The 12,057-nt window shown below is 47.7% G+C and overlaps 1 protein-coding gene across 8 annotated transcripts in view; it reads left to right on the forward strand.

The window, feature by feature from the left end:
* Window positions 1-12,057, forward strand: part of ARHGEF1 (Rho guanine nucleotide exchange factor 1) — a 49,557-nt gene that overhangs the window by 11,883 nt on the left and 25,617 nt on the right. For 3 of the 8 annotated variants that reach the window (XM_040412963.1, XM_040412965.1, XM_040412966.1), the window contains exons 8-14: window positions 3,642-3,671; window positions 4,038-4,140; window positions 4,443-4,521; window positions 9,748-9,783; window positions 10,481-10,645; window positions 10,779-10,884; window positions 11,996-12,007. In XM_040412963.1, coding sequence (XP_040268897.1) covers window positions 3,642-3,671; window positions 4,038-4,140; window positions 4,443-4,521; window positions 9,748-9,783; window positions 10,481-10,645; window positions 10,779-10,884; window positions 11,996-12,007 — 531 coding nt within the window. Of the gene's footprint in view, window positions 1-247; window positions 365-3,641; window positions 3,672-4,037; window positions 4,141-4,442; window positions 4,522-9,747; window positions 9,784-10,480; window positions 10,646-10,778; window positions 10,885-11,995; window positions 12,008-12,057 lie in introns of those variants that run through there. The other 5 variants (XM_040412964.1, XM_040412968.1, XM_040412970.1 and 2 more) reach the window with 4 other exon arrangements.

A 12,057-nucleotide genomic window follows, 5' to 3' on the forward strand; every position in this document is an offset into this window, starting at 1 on the left:
ATTAACCCGGGCCCCTCTGGGAACCGTCTCTGCATCACACTCTCCTTAACCCCTTCACTGCCTGCGGCATCACCCCGACCTTACAGGAGGCACAAACCCCAGAGCTTCGGACAAGCAGAGGGTTAATGGGCAGGAAGTGGTCTTGGGAAGTATCTGCAGTCTGCCTTCTCTAACACAGAACATCTGTGCCCCCGTCTTTCCGTGGGTTGCATCATCTGCTGCGTGGCGGGTATATAAGGCAGCACTCTCCCTATTGTCTCCATTCACTGACTCTGGACTGGAGACCCTTGTAGAAGCGGCTCATACCATGATCAGCAGCACCGCCTGTGCCCACCGCACACTCCCTAAATATGATATTCTGTGGGTGAGTTCCTTGGGCAGGGGATGGGCACAAAGAGCTTTTCTATAGAGGAGCAGTCGCTGCCCACCAGACCCCCCGCAGGGGTCGTATACTTGTGGGGGCTTTCACCTGGTAATCCTGCACAGGATCCTTACTAGAACCAAACATTCTGCAACTTTCTCATTTAATTTGCATTTTAGTTCATCATCATTTTCAAGACCTGTGTTTGCTGTCAGTCAGTTGTTTACATCCAGGCAGAGTCTAGACCATCTTCTGTGAGCCGTAACTCCAGGCTGATACATTTTACCTGCACTGATACATTGTAACAAACTTTCAGGGCAGGAGAGATCTGCACTGATGATTGTTTACACTGGATGCAGTTGTAACAGATCCTCCGCTGTGAGGTATATCGGGTATATGTTGTTTTCCACCTCTGCATATAAACAAGGCGGTGTCCATTCACTGACAGAAATCATCAATGTTGAAAACGTGTAGGACCCCGGACACCAGTCTGCATTCAGATGTAGCAGCTGCAAGTATTGACCTGGCCAGAGACCCCCGCGCACGAACGGTATATGGGCCACTCACTATAGAGCCCCCCGGGGGTCAGGTGTAGACAGCAGAGGACCCTGCGCAGGAATCATATGGCCGCTCACTATAGAGCCCCCCGGGGGTCAGGTGTAGACAGCAGAGACCCCCGCGCAGGAATCATATGGCCGCTCTCCAGTAATTCCCTCTCTAGTGTTCACAGCTCGTCTGGAGGATCACAGTACATCAGTAATTATAGTTATGGGGATACTAAGCGATGTTAAATCCCCCCCCGGGCCCCAGAGTATTCTGTACATGTGGCAGCCCCTGGGAGCGGTATTCCAATTCCATATCATTTGTTTTCTAAATGCAATTATCCTGTATTATACTCCAGAGCTGCACTCTGTATGTAGATGTAACTCAGGATCAGTACAGGATAAGTAATGTATGTACAGTGACAGCACCAGCAGAATAGTGAGTGCAGCTCTGGAGTATAATACAGGATGTAACTCAGGATCAGTACAGGATAAGTAATGTATGTACACAGTGACTGCACCAGCAGAATAGTGGGTGCAGCTCTGGAGTATAATACAGGATGTAACTCAGGATCAGTACAGGATAAGTAATGTATGCACACAGTGACTGCACCAGCAGAATAGTGAGTGCAGCTCTAGAGTATAATACAGGATGTAACTCAGGATCAGTACAGGATAAGTAATGTATGTACACAGTGACTGCACCAGCAGAATAGTGAGTGCAGCTCTGGAGTATAATACAGGATGTAACTCAGGATCAGTACAGGATAAGTAATGTATGTACACAGTGACTGCACCAGCAGAATAGTGAGTGCAGCTCTGGAGTATAATACAGGATGTAACTCAGGATCAGTACAGGGTAAGTGATGTATGTACACAGTGACTGCACCAGCAGAATAGTGAGTGCAGCTCTGGAGTATAATACAGTATGTAACTCAGGATCAGTACAGGATAAGTAATGTATGTACACAGTGACTGCACCAGCAGAATAGTGAGTGCAGCTCTGGAGTATAATACAGGATGTAACTCAGGATCAGTACAGGATAAGTAATGTATGTACACAGTGACTGCACCAGCAGAATAGTGAGTACAGCTCTGGAGTATAATACAGGATGTAACTCAGGATCAGTACAGGATAAGTAATGTATGTACACAGTGACTGCACCAGCAGAATAGTGAGTGCAGCTCTGGAGTATAATACAGGATGTAACTCAGGATCAGTACAGGATAAGTAATGTATGTACACAGTGACTGCACCAGCAGAATAGCGAGTGCAGCTCTGGAGGATAATACAGGATGTAACTCAGGATCAGTACAGGATAAGTAATGTATGTACACAGTGACTGCACCAGCAGAATAGTGAGTGCAGCTCTGGAGTATAATACAGGATGTAACTCGGGATCAGTACAGGATAAGTAATGTATGTACACAGTGACTCCCCCAGCAGAATAGTGAGTGCAGCTCTGGAGTATAATACAGGATGTAACTCAGGATCAGTACAGGATAAGTAATGTATGTACACAGTGACTGCACCAGCAGAATAGGGAGTGCATCTCTGGAGTATAATACAGGATGTAACTCAGGATCAGTACAGGATGAGTAATGTATGTACACAGTGACTGCACCAGCAGAATAGTGAGTGCAGCTCTGGAGTATAATACAGGATGTAACTCAGGATCAGTACAGGATAAGTAATGTATGTACACAGTGACTGCACCAGCAGAATAGTGAGTGCAGCTCTGGAGTATAATACAGGATGTAACTCAGGATCAGTACAGGATAAGTAATGTATGTACACAGTGACTGCACCGGCAGAATAGTGAGTGCAGCTCTGGAGTATAATACAGGATGTAACTGAGGATCAGTACAGGATAAGTAATGTATGTACACAGTGACTGCACCAGCAGAATAGTGAGTGCAGCTCTGGAGTATAATACAGGATGTAACTCAGGATCAGTACAGGATAAGTAATGTATGTACACAGTGACTGCACCAGCAGAATAGTGAGTGCAGCTCTGGAGTTTAATACAGGATGTAACTCAGGATTAGTACAGGATAAGTAATGTATGTACACAGTGACTGCACCAGCAGAATAGTGAGTGCAGCTCTGGAGTATAATACAGGATTAGTACAGGAGAAGTAGCTCAGTGACTCTTGAGCAGCTTTGGAGACTATGATGTTATTATTTTATTCTACATATTTGCTATAAAATCCTGTTTTAATTGGTCTTTATTAAAAAGTTTTAAAGTATTCCCTCTGCGTGGTTCACTTTCCGTGTAGCTGCAGACCGTCGCTCCCTGCTCCCCAGTGTCTGCAGCCCTTGTCTCTGAACTCCTGGCCACTCATTAACCCTTGTAGCTGTGAGTGTTTAGGAGCTGAAGCTCGAGCGGCTCCATCAGCCGTAAAGCTGCAGAGGAAAAGTTGTCGAAAACTTTATTAAATAGATTTTTAGCCCAAAATGTGTAAAAAGCGATAATAATCAATGACGTTGCCCCCAGAGGCATCCGCCGCCCTCAGTCGTCTGTGGCTCTGAGCCGCGGCGCCTGTGTAACACGAAATCCATTAACCATTAAAGCACTGAATGATAAAAGTTTACGTTCAATTTTTGTATTTTGCGTTGCCGTCCAATAATCCAGTGTGTGCGTCCGGCGCGTTTTATGTAGCGCTGTGTACAGCCTGCCACTAGAGGGCGGCACTGACTCATGGTGGTCGCTGACGGGTTCTTCTTCTTTTTACAGCCCAAACATCTCGCCGGACGAGGAGAAAAGGTAATGTTGTGCTCCTGCCCGTCTGTGGGTACTACGAACTCCGTGCAGCCCCCGGGGGAATCCTGGGAGAAACCTCAGCTCGGCCCATTCGTTAGAATACTTGTCTCTGATTAGAAACAGCGCCACTGTTGACCACAGGCCGTGCTCGGTATTGCAGTCACATTCACTGAAATGGGGTTGAGCTGCTCTACCAGACAGGAGCCTCCCTTTACCCCTGCAGCGCCCCTCCTGGAGAAGCGCGGTATTGCATGCCGCTCCAGTTCCGCAGGAGGGAGAAGATGAAGCGCGGTGACGGGGTTAGGTTCGGGCATGCCGCCTGTGGTTTTTCTTTGAGGTCATCGGGCCTTGTGATTCTTGTCGCTGCAGTTCTGCCATCGTCCTCGCCATCGCCGCCTACATGAAGCACATCGGGGTGAAGACCAAGGTGGCGGATAGCAAAAAATCCAAACGCGGCTTCTTCAGGAACATGGTGAGTGACCCATTATAGCCGGCCACGTATTACCGCCGTTTTATCATTTTTCGACGGAATTTATTACTATGTTTAAGATCTCTGCTTGCTGTCAGTGAATGGGAGCAATTTTTTATTATATTTTTTTACCTCCAGACCATGTTGAACTAAACCAGGTGCAGGATTCGTTAGTGTGTCAGCCGCTCTCTCGTGTAACGAGTCCGTCTCATTCCCTGACATCTGTACGGATGTAGCAGAGCTGACTTTGTCTTCCAGTCCTTTGGTTCGTCACCGTCTTTCCCGCTGTCTCGTCCTCTTTCTAGGTGTCTGCGAAGAAGCCAGACGAGGCCTTGAAACCTAAGAAGCCCTTCAGCATCTGGAACCGCAATGAGACCCCGCACTGTGAGTACAGGGCGACGCGTGACGTCTCTGGCGGCTTACATATGAAGCGGGCGTGTCACATGTTTCATGACGCACGTGCACAGATATAGAACAGGGGGGTCTACGTTCTCAGGACTTTTATATTGCGCAGCCCGGTTTCTCGCCTTAATCAGCTGCAGTACCAGTCATGGCCACAGAGTGGAGCTGTTCCTGGAAATTGCGTTTTTCTAATTTCTTACCGCCCCCTTAAAAGGCTGGTTTGGACAATCCCGTCTCGCATGACAAGACCCCCTCCCCCTATATCCATGCTCCAATGCTGAGAGACCCGGGGTACATCCCAAATATGTATAACTACATAAGACACCCCTTATTATACTCCTGCAGTCACTGGAAACAGTCAGCAAGCTTGTGGACCGGCTCCTCCTCCTGCAGCTTTCCTTACATGAGATGATTGGACGTTGCATCGTGTAAGGAGGAGACTTCCCAAAATGCAAATCACCTGTCTGCCCTGGCGAGGGGAGAGCCTCAAGCCTTAAAGGGAAACCACATTGGGATTGTCCAAGATGCCCTTTAAATGAGGTGTTCTGTTCTGTGCTGGGCCTGCATGCCGATCCTGGGTTATCCCCTCCCCCGCTTCCCTGCCGCTCCTCTGTGCTGCCTCCACCCCCCTCTCACTATTCTGCTGGTGCCGTCACTGTGTACATACATTACTTATCCTGTACTGATCCTGAGTTACATCCTGTATTATACTCCAGAGCTGCACTCACTATTCTGCTGGTGCAGTCACTGTGTATATACATTACTTATCCTGTACTGATCCTGAGTTACATCCTGTATTATACTCCAGAGCTGTACTCACTATTCTGCTGGTGCAGTCACTGTGTACATACATTACTTATCCTGTACTGATCCTGAGTTACATCCTGTATTATACTCCAGAGCTGCACTCACTATTCTGCTGGTGCAGTCACTGTGTACATACATTACTTATCCTGTACTGATCCTGAGTTACATCCTGTATTATACTCCAGAGCTGCACTCACTATTCTGCTGGTGCAGTCACTGTGTACATACATTACTTATCCTGTACTGATCCTGAGTTACATCCTGTATTATACTCCAGAGCTGCACTCACTATTCTGCTGGTGCAGTCACTGTGTACATACATTACTTATCCTGTACTGATCCTGAGTTACATCCTGTATTATACTCCAGAGCTGCACTCACTATTCTGCTGGTGCAGTCACTGTGTACATACATTACTTATCCTGTACTGATCCTGAGTTACATCCTGTATTATACTCCAGAGCTGCACTCACTATTCTGCTGGTGCAGTCACTGTGTACATACATTACTTATCCTGTGCTGATCCTGAGTTACATCCTGTATTATACTCCAGAGCTGCACTCACTATTCTGCTGGTGCAGTCACTGTGTAAATACATTACTTATCCTGTAGTGATCCTGAGTTACATCCTGTATTATACTCCAGAGCTGCACTCACTATTCTGCTGGTGCAGTCACTGTGTACATACATTACTTATCCTGTACTGATCCTGAGTTACATCCTGTCAGTACAGGATAAGTAATGTATGTACACAGTGACTGCACCAGCAGAATAGTGAGTGCAGCTCTGGAGTATAATACAGGATGTAACTCAGGATCAGTACAGGATAAGTAATGTATGTACACAGTGACTCCACCAGCAGAATAGTGAGTGCAGCTCTGGAGTATAATACAGGATGTAACTCAGGATCAGTACAGGATAAGTAATGTATGTACACAGTGACTGCACCAGCAGAATAGTGAGTGCAGCTCTGGAGTATAATACAGGATGTAACTCAGGATCAGTACAGGATAAGTGATGTATGTACACAGTGACTGCACCAGCAGAATAGTGAGTGCAGCTCTGGAGTATAATACAGGATGTAACTCAGGATCAGTACAGGATAAGTAATGTATGTACACAGTGACTGCACCAGCAGAATAGTGAGTGCAGCTCTGGAGAATAATACAGGATGTAACTCAGGATCAGTACAGGATAAGTAATGTATGTACACAGTGACTGCACCAGCAGAATAGTGAGTGCAGCTCTGGAGTATAATACAGGATGTAACTCAGGATCAGTACAGGATAAGTAATGTATGTACACAGTGACGGCACCAGCAGAATAGTGAGTGCAGCTCTGGAGTATAATACAGGATGTAACTCAGGATCAGTACAGGATAAGTAATGTATGTACACAGTGACTGCACCAGCAGAATAGTGAGTGCAGCTCTGGAGTATAATACAGGATGTAACCCAGGATCAGTACAGGATAAGTAATGTATGTACACAGTGACTGCACCAGCAGAATAGTGAGTGCAGCTCTGGAGTATAATACAGGATGTAACTGAGGATCAGTACAGGATAAGTAATGTATGTACACAGTGACTGCACCAGCAGAATAGTGAGTGCAGCTCTGGAGTATAATACAGGATGTAACTCAGGATCAGTACAGGATAAGTAATGTATGTACACAGTGACTGCACCAGCAGAATAGTGAGTGCAGCTCTGGAGTATAATACAGGATGTAACTCAGGATCACTACAGGATAAGTAATGTATTTACACAGTGACTGCACCAGCAGAATAGTGAGTGCAGCTCTGGGGTATAATACAGGATGTAACTCAGGATCAGTACAGGATAAGTAATGTATGTACACAGTGACTGCACCAGCAGAATAGTGAGTGCAGCTCTGGAGTATAATACAGGATGTAACTCAGGATCAGTACAGGATAAGTAATGTATGTACACAGTGACTCTACCAGCAGAATAGTGAGTGCAGCTCTGGAGTATAATACAGGATGTAACCCAGGATCAGTACAGGATAAGTAATGTATGTACACAGTGACTGCACCAGCAGAATAGTGAGTGCAGCTCCGGAGTATAATACAGGATGTAACCCAGGATCAGTACAGGATAAGTAATGTATGTACACAGTGACTGCACCAGCAGAATAGTGAGTGCAGCTCTGGAGTATAATACAGGATGTAACTCAGGATCAGTACAGGATAAGTGATGTATGTACACAGTGACTGCACCAGCAGAATAGTGAGTGCAGCTCTGGAGTATAATACAGGATGTAACTCAGGATCAGTACAGGATAAGTAATGTATGTACACAGTGACTGCACCAGCAGAATAGTGAGTGCAGCTCTGGAGAATAATACAGGATGTAACTCAGGATCAGTACAGGATAAGTAATGTATGTACACAGTGACTGCACCAGCAGAATAGTGAGTGCAGCTCTGGAGTATAATACAGGATGTAACTCAGGATCAGTACAGGATAAGTAATGTATGTACACAGTGACGGCACCAGCAGAATAGTGAGTGCAGCTCTGGAGTATAATACAGGATGTAACTCAGGATCAGTACAGGATAAGTAATGTATGTACACAGTGACTGCACCAGCAGAATAGTGAGTGCAGCTCTGGAGTATAATACAGGATGTAACCCAGGATCAGTACAGGATAAGTAATGTATGTACACAGTGACTGCACCAGCAGAATAGTGAGTGCAGCTCTGGAGTATAATACAGGATGTAACTGAGGATCAGTACAGGATAAGTAATGTATGTACACAGTGACTGCACCAGCAGAATAGTGAGTGCAGCTCTGGAGTATAATACAGGATGTAACTCAGGATCAGTACAGGATAAGTAATGTATGTACACAGTGACTGCACCAGCAGAATAGTGAGTGCAGCTCTGGAGTATAATACAGGATGTAACTCAGGATCACTACAGGATAAGTAATGTATTTACACAGTGACTGCACCAGCAGAATAGTGAGTGCAGCTCTGGGGTATAATACAGGATGTAACTCAGGATCAGTACAGGATAAGTAATGTATGTACACAGTGACTGCACCAGCAGAATAGTGAGTGCAGCTCTGGAGTATAATACAGGATGTAACTCAGGATCAGTACAGGATAAGTAATGTATGTACACAGTGACTCTACCAGCAGAATAGTGAGTGCAGCTCTGGAGTATAATACAGGATGTAACCCAGGATCAGTACAGGATAAGTAATGTATGTACACAGTGACTGCACCAGCAGAATAGTGAGTGCAGCTCCGGAGTATAATACAGGATGTAACCCAGGATCAGTACAGGATAAGTAATGTATGTACACAGTGACTGCACCAGCAGAATAGTGAGTGCAGCTCTGGAGTATAATATCAGGATTAGTACAGGAGAAGTAGCTCAGTGACTCTTGGGCACCTTTTGAGACTATAATGTTATTATTTAATTCTACGTATTTGGGAAAAATCATGTTTTAATAGGTCCCCAGGAGGGGCGCTGCAGGGGTAAAGTGCGGCTTCTGTCTGATATAGCAGCTCAACCCCATTTCAGCGAATGTAACTGCAATACTAAGCACGGCCTGTTTTAACGGCTATCCCCTCCCCCGCTTCCCTGCGGCTCCTCTGTGCTGCCTCCATCCCCCCCGCTCTCCTCTCTAGGGTTCTGTGGCGCTCGTGCATGGTGGCGTTCATGACCAGAAAATCACCAGTAACATTATGTTTTCAGTTGCTATCTGGTTCTGGTAAAGCTGGGTGACACCCAACATGGCCGCTGGTGCAGTCACCTGGTGACATGAGTAATATTGAGGTGATGTATACCTCTGACAACCCCTGCTGGGGCAGCTGCAGTGGTTGTCACCCAGTGAGACTGAACACAGGAGATGACGCTCAGGGTTGGGGTTCACTGGTGATTTTTTTGGTTTTCATGGTGGACGCGTCCTCCCTCCGGACATGTCTGATTTACAAGATACTCGTATTCCCCATAAAATAACAGGAGCCTCATCGCTTACAATTCTGCATTTTCCAATTCCTCTGTTACTCTTACCCTGGAAATGTGTTAATAAATTGACCACTGGGTGTGTCCCTACACAGTCAGCGCTGATTGCCGAAAGTGGAAGCGCACCCACTTGCCACGTTACACATCTTTTTCTAGGAGGAACAACAGAGGAATGACAGACTGCGGAGTTCCGGTGTTGACTGCAGCAGACATGTCAGGAGAGGTGACGGCTTCTCTGTCTGTGGTGCACAGTGAAGGAGGCAGGGTGCTCCTTGGCTGTGCACACCGACGGCTCCACCGCATTGCTGTGGGCGCGCGGGGTGGTGGGTGGCGCTCTCTCATCCCGGCTCATCTTCATGGCTTGTTTTTTGTTTTTCTCCTTTCTGCTCCTCCTGTGTTTTTCACAGATGTTGAGACCAGACCGACAAAGGTTGAGGCTGAAGGTACCATTCCTCCTGCTCCTTCTTTTCCTCATCTTCATCCTCCTCCTCCTCCACCTCCTGCTCCTCATCTTCATCCTCCTCTTCCTCCTCTCACCATGTTTCTAGCTCCACTCAACCAGACGCATGATGGAATGTACCAAACTTCACCACAGGGGGAAGGGGTGGGGGGAGTTGTTTTGCAGCATGGGGGCCACTTCTGACTAATGCACTTAACCTGTTGATGACTGGACGAGTTTTGATTAGCGCTCTATGTGTAAAGCCTCAGTCCTAGAAACCAGCAGATTGTCCCGGTCAAACCAAGTACCGTGGTTTTATTCCGGGGGGGCAAATAGACCGGTGTTCGATTGCGCAGTGTGCTGACTTCACGTCTTGCAGAGCACGCCCCTCATGAGTCCAGCAGAGCACGCCCCCAACAGTCTGGAAACCTTTACCCCGCTCTTAAAGAAAATTTAGCGCCCTTCTTTGGTGAGAGCAATGTGGGATGCATGATTTCTGTCCAACTAGATCATGAATACTGTTTGATGGGACTGTGGCTTTCCAGAGCCCCCCACCCCCGGAGTGGGCAGAGACCCCCTTTATTACCTTACCTACTAACCATATTTGATTTCTCTTTAGTCACGAGGACGGGGGATAATGTTTGGATTTTTTTTAGTGTACGAGTATATTTTGTCTGACGCCCCTTGTTCTGCTCCCTCAGCTGATAAGCCGGCCATTCCCGAGAGGAAGCTCAGTCATGGGCAGAGGAACTTTGACCGAAGCGACAGCAACACGTTGAAGCCCAAGACCCCCATCGACAGTCCTGACCCGGGAGTCTCTGTGACTATACACCCACCACCCAGCGAGCCCAGCGACAGTGACACAGGTCAGTCACATCGGGCTGCAGGACTCTTGCCCTACCTGCTGACGCTCTCCTGGGTGGATCTCGCAGTGTACGGTTGGGGTTGTCCCTCTACTTACAATTTTGCACATATCTTGCGTGTTTCTTCCCCTTCCAGTGTCTGATGGGACATCTTCTCTCGATTTCACTGACGTGTCCAAAGGTTCTCCGACCACAGAGTTCTACCCGACAGAACAGCAGGAAGACTTTGCCGAAAACGACAGGTAAGATGCCGCAGGTAGTCCAATGCCTAAAGAGATTATTCCAGCGTAGCCGCAACCCCATGTCTCCCAGTTCCTGCTGCCTTGTTATGTACGCATTCCCTGCCTCCTGATGGTTTCCTCAACTTTGCAATTACTATCCAAGTCAATGGATGGATGATTCTGCTTTTACCTTGTCTGTCTGCTTTGGAAGAAATGTCACCTCTCACGGGCTTTGTGTACGTGCGCTCCATGAAGTTTACTCCACCGAACATCGTGGACGGCTCAGGCAGCTCCAGATCTTCCACTTGTCCATGAAAGGAGTCTGTGCTGGGAGCTTCGGCTCCGGCAATACGTTACATGAAGAAAGCCGAAAATCCTGCTGCCACCGCGCTGCAACTCAGCCACCTGTGGTCCGAGTCCTCCAGCCGCTGGAGGCTGTTCAGTTAATGCGTCCGTCCTGTTTGTTCTGCAGGTCACGTGACGCGTCCGTCCTGTTTGTTCTGCCGTTCACGTGACGCGTCCGTCCTTTTTGTTCTGCAGTTCACGTGACTCGTCCGTCCTGTTTGTTCTGCAGTCCACGTGACGCGTCCGTCCTGTTTGTTCTGCAGTCCACGTGACGCGTCCGTCCTGTTTGCTCTGCAGTTCACGTGACGCGTCCGTCCTGTTTGCTCTGCAGTTCACGTGACGCGTCCGTCCTGTTTGCTCTGCAGTTCACGTGACGCGTCCGTCCTGTTTGCTCTGCAGTTCACGTGACGCGTCCGTCCTGTTTGCTCTGCAGTCCACGTGACGCGTCCGTCCTGTTTGCTCTGCAGTCCACGTGACGCGTCCGTCCTGTTTGCTCTGCAGTCCACGTGACGCGTCCGTCCTGTTTGCTCTGCAGTCCACGTGACGCGTCTACAGTCCACGTCTTCCCCCTTTGCTTGGTCTCGGTCCAGACTTGTCATCTGTATTGGGCGTAGATCTGTGCAGTCTGCTGTGTCCGTCATGCTTCAGGTCCTGTGTTGTCGCGGCTCAGGTCACGTGAAGGCCGTGGTCCTGTTCATGGATGTGGCGCCCTCGTCTGCTGAGCTTCCAGTGCATATCGTAGGGCGTTTGCATGGAATGATTTAACCCTTACCTGCTCTGTTCACAGACGGAAGAAAAGGTCAGTGCATGTTTGTGAGCTGGTACCCAGGAGATTTGCTAGCGGCTTGT

The sequence above is a fragment of the Bufo bufo genome (assembly GCF_905171765.1).
Source record: "Bufo bufo chromosome 1 unlocalized genomic scaffold, aBufBuf1.1 SUPER_1_unloc_2, whole genome shotgun sequence".
In the NCBI taxonomy this organism is placed as follows: domain Eukaryota; kingdom Metazoa; phylum Chordata; class Amphibia; order Anura; family Bufonidae; genus Bufo; species Bufo bufo.